At 45.6% G+C, this 25,648-nt stretch overlaps 1 protein-coding gene across 1 annotated transcript; it reads right to left on the bottom strand.

Annotated features, from left to right (window-relative positions):
- Positions 1-9,118: 9,118 nt before the first annotated feature.
- LOC133921631 (ethylene-responsive transcription factor 2-like) lies at positions 9,119-10,545 on the bottom strand. The gene has a single exon (XM_062366592.1). The coding sequence runs from the start codon at positions 10,458-10,460 to the stop codon at positions 9,591-9,593; it is 870 nt and encodes a 289-aa protein (XP_062222576.1). The 5' UTR covers positions 10,461-10,545; the 3' UTR covers positions 9,119-9,590.
- Between the last annotated feature and the right edge of the window lie 15,103 nt (positions 10,546-25,648).

Here is a 25,648-nt window from a genome sequence, read left to right as displayed (position 1 = left end):
TTGTGGTGGCTGCCAGCGGCGAGCGGCAGCCTGAACAGCTCGGCCGAGGGCGGAAACGGCACTAGCGCGAGCACACGGTTACGGTGGGGGCACACGTCGACGCTGGCGACGGCCGGAGCACGGCGAGCGGCGGCGCATAGCGGAACGGGCACGGCGGCGGCTCGGCTTAGACCGCAGGCGGCTAGACGGCGGCGTAATAAGCCTGGCCGAGCACACCTACACGTTCTATGCGAGCACGTGGACCTAACGGCGTGCTTCCCGGCCGACGAGCTCGACAGCGGCACGGCTGGCGGCATGCGCGGGGAGGCGGCGGCAGTTCGACCACCGCGGACGCACGCGCCGGTGACGGGACGGAGGGAAAACGGCACGCGCATAAGGTGTACAGGAGCATGGGGAAGCTCACCGTGCAGCGGGTTGGGCCGGAGAAGCGGGGACGCGGCAGGTCGACGGAGGACGGTGGAGCTCGGTTGCCGCCGTTGGGGAAGAAAGCGCGGACGGCTCCAATTCGTGCGGGAAACGGCCGGGGAAGGAGGGGAAACGACAGAGGAGGGCCTTGGCGACCTCCCTCGATGCTCCACCCTGCTCGGGCTCGGAGGAACACGCCGGTGGCGCGCGCTTTTGGCCGACGGCCGCGGCTCTGCTTACTCAGCGCTGCGCTGCTCTCTGTGCTCGCTGGTGCCGCGCGAGAGGGGAAAGAGAGAGGGAAACAGAGGCAGGGAGAGGAGGATAAGGACGCGGCGCCGTGTCCTGGTTTCCGGCGACGTGGCCTGGCCACCGAAGTCAACAAGGGCGGCCACCGCTTGCTCTGTGAGAGCGGGAGAAGGGGGAGCAGAGAGTTGTGTGTGCGAGGGGGGTGACAGGTGGGGCCGTGAACAGTAATCGGCCGGCAAAATATCCCCACCACTTTAGCATCCATTTGAATACCTTCCCAAGGTCCAAAATTGGTAAAACAAATTTTGTTTGAAACTAAAATTCATAAAGAACCCATTTGAACTTGTTTGATCCAGAATGCTTGAGCAAATTTTGAATAAAAATTGTTCAAACATGCTATCTTTTCGAACTTGTGACAATTTTTATGCCTTCTAAACATTTCCCAAAAATTTGGGAAAATTCATTTATATTCTCCTCCTAGCATCTACTAATTTCTAAAATTGTCACCAACCCTATGTTCTATGGAAGTTTTGGGAGATGCTTTACAATGCATCAGTTAAACCTGGTTTAACCAAATTCGGTTTAATCCACATTGCAAGTCTATACTGCTCAAAACAAAACAATTGATGCTAATGATGCTCATTAGCACTTAATTATATGTTTAGAAACTCTGGGCCGTGACAGCTCCTGCCGAAAAACAAGGAGCCTCAAGCTCTTAGTTAGACACTATATTCTTGTAACCAGATACATCCTTGAGGAATCCCCCTCAGGATAAGTTATTGCACCCATATAGGAGTAGGGTATTACGCCCCCATGCGGCCCGAACCTGTCTAAACTCCGGTGCATTTACTTCCCTTTGCACTAGGTCGATTATCCCCCACCACCGGCCGTTGCATTCACTTCCACTTCCATTTATTTCTCCGATGAACTTATTCAGGATCATCCCCCGGCCGAATCTCTAAAAAGGGGTCTCTCGAGATCCCTGTGACAGGAGTTAATCCTCCGACACCATCTCTAATAGATATTTTAAAAATTTATCTTCTATAATACTATTACAGTATTCTCTAACACTATTACAGTATTTTTTATTTTTTCTATCTCTAACCGCTATCTTATTTTCTACCTTCAACCTCTATGAACAGTATTACAGTTGTTACAGTGTTTCAATCAAAATTCGAGTGCTACATTAAAGCAGTGGAAACCTTCTCCGTAGGAGATGGCCTTATGCAAACACGAATGTTGTAAGAAAATGCAAGGCGTTTTAGGGTTTAGTTGGTACATCAAAATCCCACAACCATCCACGTACCTCTGTTGCTTTGCCGAGTGAAGTGTACTATGTGTCACTGTTATAACAGGGGTGAAACTCAAGCTGAAATGACTCTCGTACTTCATTATATATATGATAATATGTACAGGTTTATACGATAGATGTGTGCATGTTTTGTCGATGTTTAATTTCTGATGATGATTTGGGTGTATCGGTTGATAGGTGGGTGAACGATGTTTGTGGTGTGTGTATTTATGATGAATTAAAGAACACGATGATTATCTAGATTTAGATCCCTATGTATAACAGCCATACATCATATGTATTTGTTATCAATATTTGTGAACTAATTACATATAAGTTTTTATTTACTCTGGCCTTCTCTCTTTATATACTAGAAAGAAGAGAAGCCTACAAGTAGACCATATTTAGCATATCCATATATAACTAGAATTCTACTCTTAGATATTATTATAGAGAACCGGGTAAATCCAACGTTCCCTGAGAACTCTATCAATCCATCCCATCTGTGGAACGCCGCCACACATGTCTCATCCGGTCGCCCGGCCTGTCCCATCGTCGTGGAATGCAAGTTCGTTTACCAAGCCGTCTCATCACTACGCTCTGTGAGTCTACCTACAAAATCATTCACTTTCCCGATCGTTCTGTAGATCCTGAACCCTTTCATCGCGTGGTGCAAGTCGGTCGGCAACACCCCACTTCGTAGCAATTAATGCTACGGGACCGGGCGTTGCCTATTTGCGTTGGTCACAACTTTGTTCGCTGGAGAAGATGCTTCGAGAAGAAAAACGTCTGAGTAGACATCAATAAATATGATTAGACATGTTAGATATGCGTGTCCCATGATCAACTCTGGTTGTGAGACCATATTATATCGCAAGGAGGCTGGCGCCGCAAGCTTTGCGCTGGTCGGGCGAGCTAAAGGCTTTCGCTCAATGGGGCAGGGTTCAAGAAAAATCTCACACCGTTCGTCACATTTCTCGTAAGATCCATTAGCCAAAATATCCTCTTACTCGATATTCTGACAATATTATTAATAAAAAAAATCTTGACCTTCATACTAGTTTACCACCCAAACTATATGTACCTTTGTCTTAGACTACCTCCAACCATATTTCCTTAATTTCGTTCCTTTCCTGATTCCCTTCTCCGTTCTCATTTTCTTTATTTCCTCTCATCTCCAACAGCTTCCCTTCGAGAGGAATCGTAAAAAAAAAAAGAGAGAGAATCCTGTCCTGAAAGGAATAACCTGAAAATCCCGTCGTAAAAAGAACCGTGAAGAAAAACCGTTGAAGCGCCAAAAGAAATAGAAATCCCTTCACGATAAGAATCTCTTTCGCGAACGGAAGCCGTTAGGTTCGATCTAAGCTGATTCGTGTCGGTACGCACTACTGCTCGTTCGGTACATGCACAAACTGTATCTCAGTCGGTGCACATTAGTATCTACATTGCTCAACCATATATGCTGCAGACTACTGAAGGGCTACAGTGCAACGTCTGAATTGGACCATGAGGCCTTAAAATGCACTGGTGTCCTCTGTGCTTTTTTTTTTCGATAACGTTCGGTGCTCGTGTTTCGTTAAGAGAAGAAGGTGTCATCTGTATCAAAATGCTGAATGCACGCATGTCAGCCCGTGGTTAAGTCAGGTTCTGCATTTGTGGTAGCACTTGGCGAGGAGACGAAGAGTCCAAACTCTCGTCGCACACACGGCGCACGTGTCGCCGGACATCATCCTAATCTCCTACGAGGCTACGACGAGTCGACGACGCATGTCGGCTTTTGCTAATTCCTTCAACACGCTAAAAGAAATCGAATCGTGCGTGGTCGGCTGGAAAGAAAGGAGGATGAGGTTCTCGCATGAACGAAGGATCCAAATAAAATATTCATGGCTAAGGAAACGAGACGGGACCCGAGCAAACATGCCATCTTATCGCTAGGCCTCTAGAGCCATCGTGCCACCTTCCACCGTTCCACGTACTGTTCCGCTTTGCCCTCAACTTTCGCGCTCAGCGCGCCTGCTTTTGCGCACGCTTTTCTCAAAGGCGGTTGAACCCGTATGAATGATTGATTGGGTTATACACGGTTTGTAGTCCCAAAAGCGTATTTTGGTGTAGTTTTTTTAAACATACACACGTATATTATCACATATTGACTATCCAAATATTGAAAATACTGAGTTTAAAGATTGAAGAATCACTATAGGTGACCCGCTGTCGATGAATTCGTTATCTACCGTAGAAAAATTCTTTTTGATAAAATATATAAAAAACAAACACCTTTAGTAATCATCCAAAAGTCCAAACCTAAGGCTTGGCTCTCGTTTAGTCTCTTACTCTTATGTATGCTTTTGGGATGACCACGGAGGATAAGGCGGATCTATCGTGAGGTGCGAAGAAGTGAAAAAGATTTTTAGCGTTGCATTGTTGAGGTGATGTCCGGCGTGGTTGGTGTTTACGGAGACACCAAACAAATTAAGTACCCAACAGACGTACAGTTTTCAGAGCCCTGCTGGCCTGAATAATGAGCAACCGATCCAAGGGATTTTGACGTCCATGACATGTGTGCCGGACCAATCGGGCGTCCGGCCCACCGCACGGCTCCGCAAAATTGTCGTTCATCACGTTCTCTAGGTCCGATCTGATCGGCTCAGTTCACGGTACATGAGCAAAGGAAGTGAGGCGATGACACAATTACACTGACAAATCAGAATGACTAGCTCGCCAGGCAGATGTTGCCTCCATCTGTATTTTCGATGTGTTTGGTTGATGCGCAACTTCTATTTTTTAGCGTGGATTTGATGCTTAACATCGATCATGGAGCTAACTACTGGTCTGGTCCCTTTGGGTTTGCAATAAAACCATCGCAAGTCATACTCTTTTTATCAAAAGATTTCGTTCACTTTAGCTTTTAGACGGTTTCCTTTTACGATTTTTTTCAAAAAAGATTATGTCATTTCCTTCATTGAAATTCTCTCATCTTTCTTTTTACGAATTTCTTTAAAGAAAAACTGTTAGAGATAAAAAAAAATAAAAGTAATAGAAACGAGAAGTGAAATCGGAAAAAGAACGAAATGAAAGAAAAATATTTGAAGATAGCCTAAGGGCCTATGGTGATACCCTGGAAAGGTGTAATTAATTCCTTAAAAAAGGGAAATAGCAATTAATTTATAATTTCCACGTCCAACATAGCAACATGATAGTCCGAGCATGTTTGATTGGTCGCTAATTTTATCACAACTAAAATTAGATAAGTATAATTTTCTAAAAATTATGGTCTATTAAAAAATATATGATTAATAAATTATTAGCTTCAAGTGTAACAAAGCTATTATAAAATGATTCAAATAATAAATTAGACACCTATTAAAAAGAATGTCTCCAAAAGGATATGACATTATCCCTTTATTTTGTATAAATATGTAATCAGTCAATGAGATCAATAATAATCTATTTTCTATTTTATCTATTGTACAGCAAAAGTTAGTAAAAAATTAAATGTACGATGACTAAGTCAGAAAACCAACAAAATATAGCTTCCTGTAATCGTGACACTCTACCGAACAATTACAAATGGGAGCCCGTATATGTTGGCCTATGGCTACGGCGGGCACGGTCCCGATTCAACTATGGTGCTTGCCCAGATTGTTGCCCACTTCCGACGTGGTTTTTCCGCTTTATGCGTGGCCGTGGGAGCTACGTTCCTAGTGGTTAGCCGTTAAGTGTCAGGTGTGAACCGAGTCAAGTGTCAGCGAGCTGAATCAAAAGGCTCATTTGGAGGCTGCTCTGCTCCTCGAGAAAGCCATATACTAGCTAGAAACCGAAAAGGCTTTCGCCTTGCGCGGTCAGAACACGCTCAGCCGTCCACGCGTGGCGTTACGAGATGGGTCGTTTTGCTGGCTTGTCCGCTTGCTTTTCTGGATGGAAGCACGGCTGTTTCGCCACAGGCGGTCACCGAGCCGGAAGAAGGGTCGACGCCGGTCGCTTTCTGTTCTGGACGGCCCCATCTGTCGACATCGCGTCGTGTCAGCGGTAAAGACCGGTCGGGGCGAAAATACGCCGTCTCGTTGCTTTGGAAGAGGGGCGAGGGGCACGAAACTGAAGCACTCCATTCGTTTGTTTGATGGCATGCCGTTGTTCGTCTGCAATGTGCAATGCAACCGATCCGCCGTGCTACTGTGCTAAATGTTTGTTGGTTTGGATTACGTTGGTCTAGCAAGCTCGGTTTGTAATGCGCGAATTATATGGGAAACTTATATGATCAATAAGGGGCTGATCCAGGAAGTTTAGATAGCAGCGGCGAATTTTTACCTTGAAAATTAAAATGGCACATGCACTTGACGTTCAATATAAATAATTGTTTAAATCACATTCAATTTTACGGGTATTATGTAAAAGATACTAAAAATATGGAACACAATGTAAAACAATAAATTTTACTATTATAGACTCACAATGTTTGAATCACTCATTAGATGCTCTTAAAACTTCAGAGAATCTAACAGGTACCTTATGAGAACAAAAATATATGAATTCAGATGTTAGTCACAAATAGTGCCTAAAACAAATCAGATAATATAAGGAATCAATCATACACGATTACAGAACAATACATTAATACAATATTCATCCCTTAATGCTCATCACAGATGACTAGTGTCTAGAACACTAGATCAAACAATCAGTATTGCACTACGTCGATTGTGACTTGAAGGAACTTACCATTCCGACGTCGGTGGGGAACGAGACATTAGGCATAAGGGATCGAGCGACATTGGGCAGCACAGTGTATGAGCTCCTCTCCATCGTTGTTGGGCAATCGGTGGCTCTACGCCGCACCAGCATCACCTGCTCAGGGCTCGAGCGGACGGGATCACCGCCTCACGAGAGTCACTCCCTCACTGTCTCACTCGAGAATAGGGTCGCATGCGCTGGATGAACTCAGACACTTGGGGATCAGGCTATCAAGACGTTAAGCAGATTGGCCACCAGCAGGCCACGGATGAGCGATGGTGTGACGAGCCACCTACTAACTGATGTCCAACTCGATCTCGGGAGCACGCTATAGCTGCACGCGAACCGCTCAAGAATCGGTAAGCAAATCAAGCCTCGCCTTAAGAGCATACTGCAGCGCGAACCGCTCGAAAAGCAAAAGGTTAAACGTCTAAACTAGACAACTCAAGCCCACAAGGGGTAAGCTGGGCCACATCACTAGGCAGGGAACTCTAGGTTTGATCTAGGGACATGGGGCGGCTACCCTGCTTGCCCCTAGGGTAGCAAGCTCGATTTGTAATGCACGAATTATATGGGAAAATTATATGATCAATAAGGGGTGTAGCCACGAATTTTAGATAGCGGCGGCGGATTTTTACCTTGAAAATTAAAATGGCACGATGTATTTGACGTTCAATATAAATAATTGTTCGAATCACATACAATTTCACAGGTACTTATGTAAAAAATACTAAAAATGTAGAACATGATGTAAAGACAATAAATTTTACTATTATGAACTTGCAATGCTTGAATCACTCATTAGATGCTTCAAAACTTCAGAGAATCCAACAAGTACCTTACGAGAACCAAAATATATGAATGCAGATATTAGTCACAAGTAGTGACTATAACAAACAGATAACATAAGGAATCAAACATATACAGTTACAGAACAACATATCAATACAATATTCATACTTTAATGCTCGTCACATATGACTAGATGTCTAGAACACTAGATGAGACAATCAAGATTGCACTACACCGATTGTGATTTCAAGAACTTATCATTTAGATGTCGGTGGGGGAGGACGTGACATTTGGCGTAAGGGATCGGACGACATTGGGCAGTGCAATGTCTGAGCTCCTCTCCATCGTTGTTGGGCAATCGGTGACTCCGCGCCGCGCCAGCGTCACCTGCTCAGGGCTCGGGCGGACAAGATCACCGCTTCACAGGAGTCACTCCCTCACCGCCTCACCGGAGAATGGGATTGCGGACATCGGATGCTGGATAAGTTCAGACATTTGAGGATCAGGCTATCAAGGCGTTAAGCAAATTGGCCACCAGCAGACCACGGATGGGCGATGGTGTGACGAGCCGCCTACTAAGTGATGTCCAACTCGATCTCGGAAGCACGCTATAGCTGCACGTGGACTGCTCGAGAGTTGATAAGCAAATCAGGCCTCACCTTAAGAGCATACTACAACGTGAACCGCTCGTAAATTGACCAGACAACTCAAGCCCACAAGAGTCAAACTGGCCGGAGCACTGGGCAGTGAACTCTAGGTTCGATCTAGGAACGTGGGGCGGCTGCTCCTGCTTGCCCTTAGGATGAGTCCGTCCCTGTGATCAATATTCTCTTCTACTTGAGATTCAAATTAATTTTCTTTGAATTTCAAACTGCCCAGTAACGGAGCATTTGATGTCTTCCGTTCGGCGAGTCCTCTCTTGCACCCTGATCCTAGAAACGTTCGATCCCATGAAGTCCAAGGAAGAAATGAAGGCCAGCTGTTAAGCACAACACACCAGTTAACACCTGATTACGAATGGAATCATGACATATCTCTACCATGGATAAGCACGAGGTTATTATTTTAAATCATCCTACTTGCTCAGTGGCTTGATAAGTATACACTGCAGTGTATTAACATTTCTGCGTGATTAGAAAAGGATATCTAGACTCTTCTGTGCCTAAAGCTGTCTCTTGCTCCACCAAACCATCAGCATTATTCAATTTGCCGAAGCAATGGTGGATTAGTTTATTTTGCTTAGTGTGCGCTGGTCGTGCACGTGCCAAAAGCTTTTGTGTTTGTGTGTGTGTGTTTTTGCGGCGCCTCTGAATTCTGAAATCGGCTGCTCCTGCTCATATGGTTGGTTTTGAATTCAGGTCTCTATCTGTTTACCAAATCTCCAGTTTGGCTGCGCATTCCTCCCTCTCATCTATAACTTGATGCATCGCTAGTTTTGGAGCCAAACAAACATTCATGACCACGGCCCTGCACATTTATCCCTTTTTAAGTATACTTACGCATGAACAAGTTGAGACACTGTTTTGAACACATGAGCTTTTCCTGATGCAGTTATTAAATCATTTTCTTTATTATTTTTTTAAAATTTCTTGTGAATTTTGTGCATTGTATGTATGCATGCTCAGCTGTTCCAATTAAACAATGAACTACGCGACCTGTCAGTTTGAAAGGAATCACATTTTTCATAAGTATGAAAGGAATCACCGTGACACCAAAGAACAAAGAGTAACATTCCGTTCTACGAATGCTGATGCAGCCTTGCACCAGGACTAACTAGCTCTCACAACGAAGGTTCCGATTTCCACTCGTCAGTTTGTAATGATGTCATGACGCCGCCAATACGACTCTGATTCTACGTTGCAAGCTTCTCAGAACACCGCGCTAATTTCTCACAAGATAGCATATTTCTTTACATCATTTCACTATAACAGACATTGAGGAACAAATCCAGGCGAAACCAGGAACATCCTGAATTCCTGATGACGATGGCATGAGTTCCTCGAGCTCCTCACACACATTTCTTGGAGCAATGAGTTCGGTGCGCCTCTTGTTGCTCTGTTCTTGCACTCAGCTCAATTGATCAAGCAGCTAATTTTCTCGCAAGCACGATCGGTTGATGCATCGCCACTTAGCTCACTAGCTGCTGAACCGGACCGGCGGCGAACCACGGATGGGCCGGAAGGGTCAGCTGCACGGAAGCCTGCGCCGGCGGGGGCGGCACCAGGGCCATGGCCATGGTCGCGGCCGCGGCCTCGCCTCTCTTCCTCCGCTTGGGAGACCCAGAGGAGGAGGAGGGAGAAAAAGGGGAAGAGTTGGAGCTCGCCGGTTCAGGGGACGGCCGCTTGTCACCCACAGCTGTGGCAGTGGCTGCAGCCGCGGCCGCGGCGGCGATCTCGGAGCCAATGCGAAGCGGGAAGTTGAGGAGCGCGCGGGAGCCGCGCATGCGGTAGGCGGCGCGGTCGTACGCCACGGCGGCGTCCTCGGCGTTGTCGAACGTGCCGAGCCACACGCGCGCACCGTTCTTGGCCGGGTCCCGGATCTCCGCGGCGAACTTGCCCCACGGCCGCTGCCTGACACCCCGGTAGTGCTTCCCCCTGGAGGCCCCGACCGCGGCCTCTCCACTCCCCGGCGTCATCGTCGACGCCACCTCGGTGGGCGTCTCGGGTTCCTCAGACGACGCGAGGAAGCTGCCGAGGCCGGGGCCGGGGCCGTGATCGTAGGAGTCGGGTGACGCCAGGGGCTCGGGCTTGACCGCGGCGAAGGAGCCATCGGGGAGCCAGCCACGGGAGAAGGCGTCGCAGAGCGCGCCGAAGACTACCATGTCGTCGGCGTCGTCGGGGCGGAACGGGAGCGACTCGCTCCACTGGTCCGCCACGAGGCTGCCGAAGCTCGTGCTCCGGCAGTACACCGGCCGCGGCGCCGCCGCCGCCGGCTCGTCCAGGAGGAGGTGCCGGATGGTGTCCAGCGCTGCCGCCTCCGACGCCGGCTTAAGCAGCATCTTGTGTTTGATGGCGATGCTATCACGTGACTTGATTTGGAGAGATTTTGAAGTGTTTGATCCGAAATTTGTTCGAGAGGTTTGGTTCGGTCGGGTTTATATATAGTGGACACGCACTAGAGACTTTGAGAGGGGCGTTCATCGTCATTGTCCTCCAGCTTCTAGTTTCCTAGAGCTTTCGTGCAAAACCGTCACGTGGCTCAATCGTTTTCGAAGCTGCCGATGGCCCCAGCTCATTTTAAAATATGCATTTCGAACAACAGGATATGAATGCCTCTTCTGATCGCTTTGTATTAAACTTACGGGCAATTTCTTCCTCCCTCACTCTTGTCCTTCACTTCACTAGATCCCAATTGAAAAAGCTTCGAACCTTAGATTTTCGAACATTAAACTCGAAATCTTAAAATTCTGAAATCGGGACTTTGAGATTTGAACTAAAAATCTCGAGAACTTTGAGCTCAGTTTTTTAACTTTGAAATCAAGATCTTGAGAGCTATGAGCTCGGGATTTTGTATTTTTTATTCAAATACTCAAAAGCATTGAATTTAGTTCATTTTGGATATAAGCTTAGTATAAATTCAACAACTTTCAACTCGATGGCCCAACTCCCTACTTTGAAAGATCATTTGAAGTCCATACCCCACATCTCCCTTATAGTAATATATGTTTATAGTCACATGCTCTGATACTAACTATCATCTTACGCTTCTAACCAACCATTATCATTGCTTTCTTATAATTGCCTATAGCCGTCGCCACCCTGCTTCTACGTTGATCACCTTCTTAGCCCCCCAACTTGTCTAATATGTTGCCCCCTGCAGTCACCGCCCATCGTCCTTCTTGCCTCCTTAGCAAAGGATACATTGCCACCATTATTGCTCCCTTCCTCTATTTTTTTTTGGCTCCGAAGAATCCTAACCCTAAGAGGTGAATTTAAGCCCTGATCTAGCAACATTGCATATGCACGAATTTTCAAGTCAATCAAATTGTTAGAAAACTACAAATTTAGAAAAGTTTCCTTTCTCAGGTGTTTGTATAGAAAATTAGAAACATAAAATTTTCCGTAGCATTAGACAAGCAGAATCCCAATACAATAAAAGTGGAACGCCAAATATAGTGTGGCATATTTTTTTCTTCTTATTGAAATGATGCAGAGGCCCGAATTGACTTCCCATTATCTAAAAACAATACTTTTTTCAGAGAAACTACGGCAGCTCATGGAGACTGCCTGAACTTTTTTATTGCATAAAACAACAATTTTTTTTGCTTATCAGAAAATAAAATAAAAGGTTCCTTCTAAAATAAAAAGTAATCCGGTTAAACATCGCTAAGAAGAATAAAAGGAAAGGAACTGAGCACTCAAAATGCCACTGCATGAGCACTAGCAGTTTCGTAATCATGCATGCGCGCATGCGGGTCCATAAATTGGCAAAGATAGAGGGCGAATTTGGGTGATTATGAACACCCAAAAGGTCATGCACTCGTGTGTGACATTTTTCCTGCCCTTTTCGTAATCAAATGCTTCCTGCCCTTCGACTAGTATTATACGTAACGTCAATTGCGTATTTAACTCGTGTTAATAGTGGAATGCTCGAGCTCTCCTAATGGCACGTGGTGCATTTCACCATGCATCCAGGGCATACATATCTTGAGGTCCTGACTCTGGAGTCTGGACCTATTAGTTCGTCAACCAGCCTGCCAATTGAATGGTATATACCGGCGTTGTTTTCTACATCGGTTTGATTCACGAGTGTGACAGAATCAGGCTGCGCATTTTGATTTTTTTTAGAGACTGAGATGCATGACACTTTCACCGCTGTTGTTGAAAAAGCTCGCTCAATCTGACACTGCGGCAAACCGATGGAGCAGCTGCGAGAAAGCGCCTCAAGCTGAGAAGCGGATAGAAGAATTTCGGTCCAAGGTTGGCTGGTTCATCCGGTGTCAAAGGCCCCACGGTCGAAGAAAAACCAAATCAATGTGTTGTTGTTGTTGTTGTTCTTTTCCAGTTGAGAGTGGTGTTGTTGGGACATCTGGACATGTAGTATGGCTGTATGGAACAACTGACAAGGGAAACCTCACTGCTGTTTCCTCTCCCCTGCAAGTTTCTACTGCTCCACGTGCTGGAGTTCAGTAAGTACAGGGGAAAATGCACCGTGGAAAAATCTACAGGTGACTGTCTCAGTGATGTTAACTCCTACCAACGAAAATTTCGATGTGTGGCTCTATGTTACACGTGAGTCGTGGCAAAGAGGAGCTATGTTTCACAGAAAATTACTCTTGCCCGTGAAGATCTGGTGATAGTTGCATAACCGCATTGTTTTACCTCAAATCAAGTTATTATCGGACCATTTCGGAATCTCGGTTTGGTAGAACCGGACGAGTATGCCTAACGTCACACGTCGTCGCTAATGTATGAAGCTGAACTCACACGTGAGCGATAAAATCACCGTAACGTGGATGTCAGAGATCCAGATCCGGATCCGGCAGAACCACCCTCTCGTGGAGATCTTCCGTGCAGCCATCCCGCAAGGCCCGTTCATACCCTCGAACCCGCTTCATCACCGTTGCTGATTTCGTTGTGGTGCGGACGTGATCTCAAGAATGGTTTCATACTCCTCAATCAGATTCAGATAGCGGATGTCGTTTGGAACGGATTACGGGCTGCGCCTCCTCTGGGTGCGATGAACCTGCCGTGCCACCCAACAAATCCATCCACCAAGCATCGAACTGCGAAGAGAAGACAAAAGAAATCTCGGAAAGAAGAAGGGGTGTCATTTTCGATCTGAGAAAAAGGAAAAAGAAGAGCAAGACTTTTCGCAAATCCTCACGTGTCTGCTGACCATTCAGAGTTTAGAAGATAAACTAATAAAGCAGGTCAAGGTCGTGGGGATGCATGGGCCAAGGCTATGCAGTTGCAGGAGGAGTAAACGAGGAGCTGCAGCGCTTCACTCCTTCTGGGCAGTTTCCTCGCGACAGAGGCCGCTGTTCACTGACATGATAGGGAAGGGAGAAATTGGCTCCAATTGTCGCCGTCAGTTTCGTTCTACGCTTATTCCAGATTGTCAGTTCTTCCACGCAACGGCCAACGGCGATCGATGACGTCAACGATGCCCATTGAGTGCTGATAAGCTATCTCGAGAGGAGGTTTGTCGTCGACTACGGCTTTTCTTGGTCCCCGCTGTTGAAGGTGAACCATCTGCTTGGCCGGACATAGCATATGAAGGCTCTCTTTCCACTGGTTTGAGCTTAGTTGAATATTCCTTTCAGACGCAACAAAACTAACTCAGTCCAGGCTGAAATGCAGAAATTTGGTTGTAAAATTTCGATTTTTATATTTTTTAAATCAAAAGTTGCAAGTATAAGCATCCATTTAAAAAAAACAAATATAGACTCTGTCACCTCTGGGAAGGGCGAACTAATAAAAAATATTATGTTCTAATACTCTAAAAGTTCAAAAACACTATTGAAATAGTCATGAAAATTTTATGATGAAGATGATGCTATTATCTAACTCTCTAAAAAAATTTAGACAAAAATATGATTTGTACAATGAGAAAAAAGAAAGATTTCATGGATCCTAAAATTTGTCCTTTTTCATTACACAAGTAATTGTTTGATTTGTTTTTTAAAAAAAGCTAGATGATAGCATACTCTATACCACATAATGTTTTCAAAATTTTACGACTATTTCGATAGTGATTTGAATTTTAAAACCATTATAGCACAATTTTTTTTTAAAATTTGAAACATGTGGATCAGAAATAAATCGAGATTGATAAGAGTTAGTTAATGATGTTTGAGCATAGACTTTTTTTGAGTGTCTATTTATTTTCGATTGGTATCTATGGATGGGTGATATGAGTCTAGATTTGTATTTTTTATATTAGTGCTTATATTTACAATTTTTTATTTAAAAAATATAACAATAAAAAAGTTCTAAAATTTCACCTTCGAAACAAGCTTTGGAAAGAACTCACAGCTGAACATAAAGTTCGGCCCAATAGGCCTACAACGGTTACAAGATTCTCATGTCATGAAAAATACTAAGTGAATATAACTAGATAAGAAAAGAAAGTGTTAAATATCTATATAAAAATAGTAAATTATATAAAACTATAAGTATTGTGCTATTTGTAACACAAAACTAAAAGTATTGTGAATAATAATAAAAAATACAAGTATTATGCACTAATTTCACATATAATTCGGTTTTAATTAGATTCAGCCAAAAAATAGTCTTATGTTTCTCCAAAAATCTTAGAACTTTTTGCACATGTTCCATAATCCATGTACAACCCATTTTAATTTGACTTGACTCAAAAAATGTGTAGAATTTAAACTAAAATTCTTCAAAAAGGTTATTTTTATAAATCCTAAAAATTGTTAGGTCCTCAAATAAAATCCTAAACATATGGAAAAGTTAAATAATATTCTTTTTATATGATGTACTAATTTCTAAAATTATTTACAGCCCTAGATTATATGGTGAAAAAGTGAGTTCCTTTGTAATACTCAATTGATATGCTCCATTTATATAAGAAACTCACTTTTTTACTATATAACTTAGAGTTGTAAATAATTTTATAAATTATTCCATCATATAATAAGAATATTAGTGAACTTCCAATACTTTTGGGATTTTATTTGAGGCACTAACAATTGTTAGGAGTTATAAAAGTAGTTTTTTTTTTGGAGAATTTTAGTTTACTTGTACACCGATTTTTTGCGTGAATTCAATTAAAATGGGTTGCACATATATTATAGAACAAATACAGAAATTTATAGGATTTTTGAAGAAAAATAAGACTATTTTTTGGGTGAATCTAATTAAAATCGGATTTTGTGTGAAATTAGTGTACAATATTTATAGTTTTACTTTACCAAGCACAATACTTATAGTTTTGTGTTACAAATGGCACAATACTTGTAGTTTTATACAATTCACTCATATAAAAATTATAGTTTCTTTGTGCATAAATATAGTTAACTATCTTATTAATACTAATATAAGTAGTAGTGCTTAAGTAAGCACATCATCCTTTGACTAAGTGCATGTGCTACCGTAGTTGAAAAAAGTCAAAAAAAATTCATAAACATCTACTCCTAACACCACATCATGCATGCTCTTTTGTGGGCTTTAGAACATTGAAAAGAGGCAAATTTAGCCCAAATAATTGCGCTATGCATTGCACATTGGCCCAACCACGTGCAATCCTTGGATGCTGATGGATGCAACCATCTCCAACGACTTTTCTTCGCAAGTTTTGTTGCTTTCACAAAGGAATTTTCGTTTCTTTCAGCGCTCCAACGACTTTTCTTCATATAGGAATTATCTCTTTCATTCCCTCCACCTTGGAATTTGATTTTCTTTCCCTTCACAAATCCTTTCGAAAAATAGCTATTGGAGATGAAGTAAAATAAAGGGTTTAGAAACAAGTAGGAGAATAAAAAGAAAATAAAATAAAATAAATATAGTTAGAGATGGTCTTACAACTTTTGATCGAGTTCGATTTTCAATCGTGAACTCAAAACAAGATATTGAACATCTGTCAACTTTTCAAACCAGGTAAATAACTCTCTTGTTATGAATATTTGTATCCTAAGTGATGTAGTTTTGACATGTCATCAGCTGACGTGGACCAAGTCAGCAATCAACAAATAAAAAATATAGCCAGCCCACATGTCTGCTAGTAAAGCTATTTTTTCTTCTTTTATTGTCTTTCTACATTGTCTAATGCTTCTTCCTCCTCCCATTTGAGTGCTCGACCTTGCCAATTTGGACGGTGGCGCCTCCATTTATCTCGGGAAGAGAGAGTGTAAGACCCTCATTACCGGGATCTCCTATGCCTCCAGTATCAGTCCTTAGATTATGTAGCTGATACGTATAGTATACAATTATAGTATCACAGTCGAACTTCGTATGTAAATAGCAAGGTCCTGGGTACAAAAAGCTTACAATCCATACTGAATATTACAAGCCTGGCCTAACGGCCAGCAAACCACACAACGGAAGCAAAAGCCCAAGCCACAAGTAGCGAGGGAAATACAACTTCAGAGACTAATCTTCATCCCCGGCTTCACCTCCGACGGAGTCGGCATTGGGTTCTTCATCTGAATGACAGCAAGAGTGGGTACGGAAGGTACTCAGCAAGCCCTATACTACTTCAAAGTGTTGATAGATGCATAAAGGGTTTATCAAGGATAGGCTTTACGGTTTAGATTTAAGCGTAAAACAGTTTATGCAGATACCCAATTGTATGAGTTATGATCGACTCCAAAACATTTTAAGTAGTTCAAAAACCAGTGACGAGCTGTAACTGGGGTTCCTCGGTCCTGGGAGGAGCAACACCTCACTCCACAGTCCCTTCTAATCACATATGGTGTACCTCTAGTACCACAAAGCTTCTGGCGGATCGAGCCAGGAACCTCATCACACGGACATCTAGTCCACACACTCACTCATCAAGACACACTTTTCCCAAGTCTAGTAAAAAAGGTTCTGCCTTCGCATGTCTAAGATTGTGCACACGGCTATTCGAATAGATTTACACTCTACAGAGGTTGTACAGCTTTACCCATATGATATGCTCAGCCTCCAGCCGTTGCAAGCGAAGGAGCGAATCATACCGAGACTCTCCAAACACCTTTCCTGCCGGGTTTTTTCACGAGACACGCCAAGTCCCAGAGCTACATGTTCTGAAGGCCAGCCTCCCTTTTTAAGCCTAAGCCGGTCCCTGAAACCTCCAAACAGCGGGACAGATGGACCCTTGGCTGCTCGTTGCTCTCAGCCTCCTGGTATGATGCCTAAACAGTCCGGTGAAGGAAAAGTCAAGTCCTGCCCATACAGGATGCATGGTTGCACGGGGTCGCTAAGGCATGACAGCGAAATGACTCGGTCCTTAAGTGGCCGGGCCAGGCATCTTCATGGTCAATGAATACCGTCATGTAACACAAGCCCCCAAGAGCATCCTCCCCGGAGGACCACTCTACCTACTTGTGCCAAAACAGTTTTCACCTATTTTTACACATCACCCTCCATATCCCACATGACATCAAGGATTTCACAACCATCACAGAATTCACAACCATCAAGGATTCATGGTATATGAGTTATCATTGATAACAGTAAATCTTGTCTCCGATGAGAGGTGTTTTTAAAAGCGACATCTCTGAGGAGACGTATTCAATCCTAAGAATGCTAGATATCATGACGTTGTATATCGTTAATATATTTAACAATAGGTATTCCTGATATGTATTCTGGATGATGACATGTAAGGCATGGTAGTGTTGATAGGATTAACTACTACAAGTAGTTTGAAAGAAAACACAATATATAGCACATGCAATAATAAGTCCGAATTTAGTTGATTATGTATATTATTTGAAAACACGGGCTCAATATGATCAAGGAGATAGGATTTGCCTTCTCCGGAATTTTCTCCAAAGTCTTGATTGTAATTGGGATCCTCCTCACTCTTGATGCTTCCAGCGCAGCACTCGCAGAACTCGAGTTGCCCTGAAATCGCGACTACAATAAATAATGGTGATACTAAAGAAGAATCAATTAACACCAAATGGAAAGACAAATGAGCCTTAAAGTATACCACAATGTGATCGATGAGTAGATCTCGATTTAAGATGAATTTCGGCAAAAGAATCGTCGAAATCGGAGCCAGAACGGAGAAGTTACGGCTCCCGAAAGATTTAATCAGAATTTAAATCGAGAAATTAAGAAATGACATTGTTCATAGGTGGGACCCACTGAACAGTAATCTGACCCCACATGAACAGTGATCGATGGGACCCACATGAACAGTACGAATTTGGGCTGAATGAGCTTGGATGGGTCGGATCCGGGCCTAAATGGGCCTGGGCTGGGTTCGTACGTGCCGGGCTGCACAATGTTGGGCTGCACAGTGATGGACTGTTCGGGTTTGGGCTGGGTGGCTTAGCGGGCTCTGGGAGCTGGGCCGACCCACTGGGCGTAGCCTTTGAATGGCCGGGCTGGCCTGGCAGGCCAACGGCGCTCGAGCCGAGCCGTGGCTCAATTGGCTAGGCCGAGTCACGGCCTTTGGCCAGCCCATGCGAGCGCGTGGGCGCGCAGGCGAGTGCTGGCACACGTGAGTGACGGAGGGGAGGGGAGAATCGGCGGGCGGCGAGGAATCGACAGCGGCGTGCACGGGGAAGCTCAACAGAGAAGCGTTCCGGCCAGGTCTCCACGAAAATAGATGCACACCGACCCACTACGCTCTTCGACGGACTCAGCTGGGCACTCACCGACAGCGGCCGGCGGCGAGAACGGCGCCAGACCACGGCCGGAGAGGAGGCAGCGGCGCGGCGCAACTGGACAGCACCTCCCCTGCACTGGGAGGTGCCAATCTGCACAGAGAAATGGGCCTAAGGCCTCGAGGCATCACGACACGACGGTCGGCCACGCACACGGAGCACCAGCACATCGGCGACGACAACTACACGACGGTGGAGAACAGAGCTCACGGCGGTGCGCGACATCTAGCTAGGAAAGAGCATGAGGACGCCTACACACTATCTAGGAGGGGGTGCTAGGGGCTTGGGGTGCTCACCGTGCTCAATAACGATGAGAAGCGGGTCGGCGGCTGGAGATTCGTCGAAGAGGCGACGATAGTGCTGCTCGGCTATTGGCGCGGACGGCTCCCGTCGGGCTTCCGGTGAACGGGCAGCGGCACAGAGACGGTGAAGGCCCCTTGGTACCCCTTAGCAGCACCTTGATGGTGAATGGGCGACGGCGAGGTCGCAGGGGCGGAAAGGGCGGCGGTGGTAGTGCGGTGGCGAGGCGAGGTGGAGAAGAAGGGTGAAAGAAAGACTGGCGCTATTTATAGACGGGTGAGGGAGCACGGGGAGGCGGTGCGCACGCTGGCGTCATGGGGACGTCGGCGGCAAGGTGGCAACCGGCGCCCACCTTATTTCCCGGATCATGGGCATGCTGCGCCGGCCAAGCGCGTGGGCACATGAAGTCACGGCGCAGAGGCATGGGTAGCAGAGAGAGAGGGAGGGAGAGAGAAGAGAGAGAGCAGAGAAAAGGGGGGGGGGGCGGTCGGGAGAGCTTCTCGGGGAACAACAACCGGCGGAGGCGTCGTCACGCTGGAAAGGGAACGAGGGAGAGAAGGCACGCGGAACGAAGGTCGGATAAGCGACGCGTGGACCTGCGGACGGCAGAGCGGCGCGCGGGGTGCAGGCGAGCACGCGCGAGCTGGGTCAGCAGCGCTGTGACGTGGGCTGAGCGTGACGAGAGAGAAAGGAAGGGCCAGCGCATGGGAGGAGAGAAAGGAAGGCCGGCTGGTGGACTGAGAAGAGAGAGGGGAGGGGAATTCGGCCTGGGTGAAAAAAAGATAAGGAGAAAAGGAAAAGATTAAAAGAAAAGAGAGAGGGAGGGATTTTGGGAATAATTCAATATTTTGAATTTGAATTTTGACTTGGGATTAAGATCAACTCCATTTGGAATATTTGAACTTTGATTTGAATTTGGAATAAGATCTTTGGGGAAGGATTTGAAACAAAGGATTCGAACTCAATTTGGATTGGAGCTGAAAAGAATCTAAGAGTAGATTTGAAATTGAGAGACATTCAATTTCAAACCTCCACACAAAGAACCAAAGAAATCTCAAACTAATGCATATGAACCAATTTAATTTGGAGTGAATTTTGTAATTAATTAACATGCTCAAACTCAGGATGTTACACAGAGAGAGAGAGAAGGGGGGAGAGAGAAAGAGAGAGACGATAGCCCCAGCCCAGATGAATTGTCGTAGCTACGCGGACGGGGCTGGGCCGGCTGGAAGCACTTTCCGCGATGCGGGGGGTACTATCGGCATGCATTACCTGCTTGCGCATCAATTGCAAGGGCGATGGTGCCGCGCACTGATTAGTTCGTACAAGTATGAAGTGAGCAACCTTAGAGAGGTGATATGGCTGAGTAGCCTAAAGGCGACACAGAACTCAAGCCTGAAGGGCCTTCACCTCTGCTCCGATCCCTGCCGGATTCGACGCCCTGCAACTCGGTCGGATTCGCCATCACAGTCGAGGTTGCAGTAGCCCTCAGTTCCTTTGGGTTGGATTCTTTGGGAGGTCACCCGGCTAACATCTTTCACATGGAATCGCATGTGCTCGGCCACTCCACCGGGTCGCCCTCTGCCAGTCCCCTAAGCTGCGATGCATGCGGCATTCAACGCGTGCGGTTGGCAATTCAGCTTTTCTTTTTCTAGATGTGCATCTGTGCTTCTGGAATTGATAAAACAAAGACAAGACCTAGTTTTTACACGAGATGTGAAAATGGCCAAACATTAGCGCTCACATGAAAGCTCTCAAAGCAGTAACAATGAAAGCTTACCAAATTTGCCGTGGACCAGCCCGCACTCCTCGACACACCCCCATGCAGGCTGCCTTGCCCTCACAACGGCAGGGACGAGCGTGCTCAGCATCGAGGATTCGAGTGAAAGGATCAAATGGCCCTAGAGGGGGGGGGGTGAATAGGGTATTAATTTAAAACTAAACCAACTATCGATTTCTAGAACAATAAACAACCTTAGCCTAGAAAACAACTAAACGATATAGCAAGCTACAAGAACACACATGCAAGCATATAAAATATAAGTAAAGTGCGGAATTAAAACTTGCATGAAGGAAATGCTAGAAGCCAAATGCGGAATGTAATAAGAGTAGGGAAGAGGACACCGAATTTTTCCCGAGTTATCGAAGAGTTGACACTCTCCACTAATCCTCGTTGGAGCATCCATACAAGCATGTCGCTCCCCTTTGAGTCACTGAGACTCAAGTGCTCACTAGTAATTGCCACTTCTCTATCTCTTGATTGGCGGGTATCAAACCAAGTACACGAGCTTCCGGGGCTCCCACAAGACCTCCAAGAGCTCACCAAGAACACCTTCAATCTCCACGACCAGCTAGGTGTTGTCAACCACCAAGAGTAACAAGCTAATTGGTTTACTTGATCCCAACCAAGCCTAAAACAATAGCTAGATGCACACTCACTACTCTTGAGTACTAATGGAGTCCTTAATCTTCAATTAAGAACTTGCAAATCACTTCAAGTACTCTCTCTTGCCTTTAGATGACACACAATGTGTATGAATACTTCTGGGTTGCAAGAGAGACAAATGAAACCAAGTGAGGATGTATATATAGGCTAAAAGTCCAAATCTAGCCGTTGCCAACCACTCATTTTTTCTGTGAACACCGAATGGTCCGGTGTATACATCTCAGTTAACACCAGACAATCCGGTGAGTTAACTTTTTCAGACTGTTGATTTGACAATTGTCAGTAGCCATTGCAAAATGCTCCGGTGTTCTTCCATATAGCATCACCAGATAGTTTGGTGAGTTATATTCTATTTCATCGAAAATACGAAGCTTCTGTTAAATGGTTCGGTGATTATTCCTTTAAGTCACCGGACAATCCGGTCAGTTCAGCTCTGATTTTCTCTAAAAATACCAAACTTCTGTTAAATAGTCTGGTGTTTGAAACCTTCAGATCACCAGACAATCCGACGCATATAACTTCACTTTTCTCTGAAAAACTGATTCTTCTGTTAAATGCTTCGGTGTAGTTCCTTCCATCATCGGACAATCCGATGATGACGTTTTCTCATAAACGATAGATAGTCCGGTGAGTAAAAATCCTTTTTACACCGGACAATCTAGTGAGAGTAATCTTCCTGGAACTCATCTAATTCAATCTACTTTGAGTTATAACTTCTCAACTTCTGACCCATGGATTTATTTGAGCTACCTAGTGCTAGATTTTCGCAAGTGTGCATCCAACTATTTCTAGACTCAACTAGGTCAAGTTACAACACTTAGTCCACCTTTATAGTACGGTCAAAAGACAAAAGAAATGACCTATAACTACTCTAAGTGTCCTTCATCATCTTGTGACACTTAGAACTAGAAGGTCCTTAATCTTGACGTAAAAAAAGTCATTTGATCGATCAATAGAATTTCATGAGGAACCAAGAAAATCATTCAATCATTGTGAATTAAATAATTGGAATTCCTTCAAAACATACGCATTAGTTACAATGATATAGTTGTTATAATCACCGAAACACTTACCACTTACCTAGGGGACTAGATGCTACATTCGAGGTCGTAGAAGGAGGCTGCAAGGTGGGACCCATGGAGAAGCGCAAGCGCCCATGCACGACAGACAGAGCAACGTTAGAGGTGAGAATTTGCGTGCTCGAGGCTGCCGTGCAACTGATCTACGCGCCATGAGACGAGTGCCCCACGACCGGTGGTCAGCCTCATCGAGCAGCCCCTGGAACGCATCCTAGAGAGAAATGGTCGGTGGTGAGCTCAGGGCCTCAGGATCAGAGCGAAGCCGTCCCTGAGACCCATCAAGCAGTACGGGGAAGCAAACGAGGCCATGTGGAGAGTGACCTTCCAATTTCAAAGACAACATAATATGGGTTAATTATTATTTTTTCACTCTACCGAATGCCACATTTCCAAAAAAAATCCCGCTCGAGCTGTGCTAAAATTCCACTGGTTCCACCAAAACTTACTCATCTGTCACTTTGAGTTCTTGTTCCCTGCTACATGGTATTTTTATTTTTTTTACCCTGCCGATGTGGAAATGAATGTGAAATGTCCACTCTACCCCCTCGTCCACTCGCTCTGCGTGACCAGAGCATGTCAGAGAAGGCACAGGGGGCCTCATATGTTCATGTGCGGTGGCTGATGCATGGAGCGGCTCGGCCAGGAGGGCGCCGTGACCAGTTGGAGCCGCCTGGTCTTACACCGGCCAAGGTGTGGGTGCGGGCCCACAACAGCTATTGTGACGTGCGCTGCAGGGTGATTGAGCTGTCGTCTTTGCCACGCTAGTGGTGGCCGCCGCCACCCTGAGGTCACCACTACGACCACCTCCTCTCTGTTACGCGTTCGCCCTCTGATTCCTAACAGTAGTTCCTCTCCTTCAGCGGCTCCGACCAATTCAATGCTTTTGCTCTACACCTACCTCCCACTCCCAACGCCTCCACCCCTCCTCCTGCTTGGGGACTTCCTAAATCAAAGGCAAGGCCCAGTTTTTACACGAGACGTGCAAATGGCCAAACATTAGCCCCACATGAAAGCTCTCGAAGAAGCAACAATGAAAGCTTACCAAAATTGCCGCGAAACAGCCCGCACTCCTCGACACACCCCTATGCAGGCCGCCACACCATCACCGTGGCAAGGACAATGGCGTGCTTGGCATCGAGGAATTGAGGTCATAGAAGGAGGTTGCAAGGTGGGACCCTTGAAGAAGCGCAAGTTCCCAAGCGCGACAGGAGGAGCGACGTCGAAGGCGAGAATTTGCGTGCTCGAGGCCATCATGCAAACGATCTACGCGCCATGAGACGAGCTCCCCTCGACCGGAAATCAGCCCACGCCTAATCGAGCAGCCCTTGGAACATGTCCTTGAGAGCAATGGTCGGTGGCATGCTAACAATAGCTATTCTGACGTGCACCACAGGGCGATTGAGCCACCTCCCTAAGGTCACCACTACCGCCACCTCCTCTCTGCTACACATTCGCCCTTCGATTTCGAGAAGTAGTGCTCTCCTACAGTGGCTCCGACTGATTTAGTGTCGTTGCTCGGCACCTACTCCCACTCCCAATGCCTCCACCTCCTCCTCCTCCCTAAGCGCGGTGCACTGGCGGCCACCCCCCATCCATGATCGACTAGTCAGCCGCCTTGAGCACCATCAATGCGGTGGTGGCGATGGGGAGAGGGGGTCCACGCCACCGTGCTGCTCAACGTGAGTGGGATGATGTGAGACAGCTACACGGCGCAAATGCAGGCCATCTTGGCAGTAGATGCGCGGATGGAGACGGTAGCAGTCAACCACCTCACTGAGTCAGCATTGGTGCTGTTGCGAGCACCAGAGCTAGGCGCAAGGGAGGAACTAGAGGCAAGGTTCATGGAGCATGGGTTCCCGTCAATGGTGTGTTGTGGGGGCGTAGCCGCGGGGGCCAGGCATAGCGCATGGCACAATACATACCGTCAGCCCACCTGCACACCTTGGTCGTCGTACAATCGGGTCGCTCCATGCTACGACGGTGCCCTCCTGGCTGAGCCGCTCCATGCGTCGGCCACCACACATGAACAAGACGAGCCCCCCCAACGCCTCGTCCAACTTGGTTCGACTGCGCAGAGCAAGCGACCGAGGGGGCAGAGTGGACATTTCACATTCATTTTCACATCGGTAGTGTCCAAAAAAAATTAAAAATGCCACATGGCGGGGAAAAAGAACTTAAAGTGGTAAACGAGTAAGTTTTGGTGAGACTCATGTGGGATTTTGGCACAACATTTCAAGTGGGTGATTTTTGGAAATGTGTCATCCGCTAGAGTGGCAAAAAATTAATTAACCCCATGACCAGGGTGGTGAAAGGATCGATGACATCCTAAGAGGGGGTGAATTAGGACACTTAAATCTAATCAGTTTAAAAAACTTCACAATTCAAACCTATATCAATTTTAATCTAAATATGCTCTAGATTCATCTAATGTGTCTACTCTACCATTCAAATATTTGCAACCTATAACCAATCCTAGCAAACTACTCTATGAAGATAAACATGCAAGGATAGATTGCAAAAAGTAAATGCGAAAACACAAACACGGTAGAGAGAGCAAACTCGGCATGAGATATTTTTATCCCGTGGTATCGATGGCATAAACAACACCCCTAGTCCATATTGGAGTAGTCACCTAGGCTATAGCTCATGGATGACACCCAGTCACGACCCTTGAGCCACCAAGGCCTTAAGTGGGTAGAGCCACCAAGTCACCAAGGTAAGGTCCTATTAGAAGCCTCTCTTCCAGCCACTTGCCACCTTCTTCACTTTGGAACTTGAGCCAGAAAGGTAAGGGTCTTTCGCGTCACTGTACAAGAGTCTTGCCGTCACTCCACACCATCAGAGTGTCAACAAGCTTGAGCCACCAAGACCTTGTGCCGACGAGTCACCAAGACGTTAATGTATCTCTCAGTACAAGTTAGGATCACTCCTTGATCCCCTCTCTAGGCATCAACACCTAGACATAACTCTCTCTAAGTCTATTAACACTAATCACTCTAAAATCTTATGCTTAATTACCTTAGATAATCACTTTTAGCACTTTGATGGCTTGGATATCTTCTCAAGTATCTATG

This window comes from Phragmites australis, chromosome 6, assembly GCF_958298935.1.
Source record: "Phragmites australis chromosome 6, lpPhrAust1.1, whole genome shotgun sequence".
Classification (NCBI taxonomy): Eukaryota; Viridiplantae; Streptophyta; class Magnoliopsida; order Poales; family Poaceae; genus Phragmites; species Phragmites australis.
The sequence above is the reverse complement of the archived record's forward strand: the minus strand, read 5'-3'. Positions and strand labels throughout refer to the sequence as shown.

What these genes read in the sequence shown, in the direction of transcription:
- LOC133921631 (XM_062366592.1), bottom strand. Translation starts at nt 10,460, where the DNA reads ATGCTGCTTAAGCCGGCGTCGGAGGCGGCAGCGCTGGACACCATCCGG.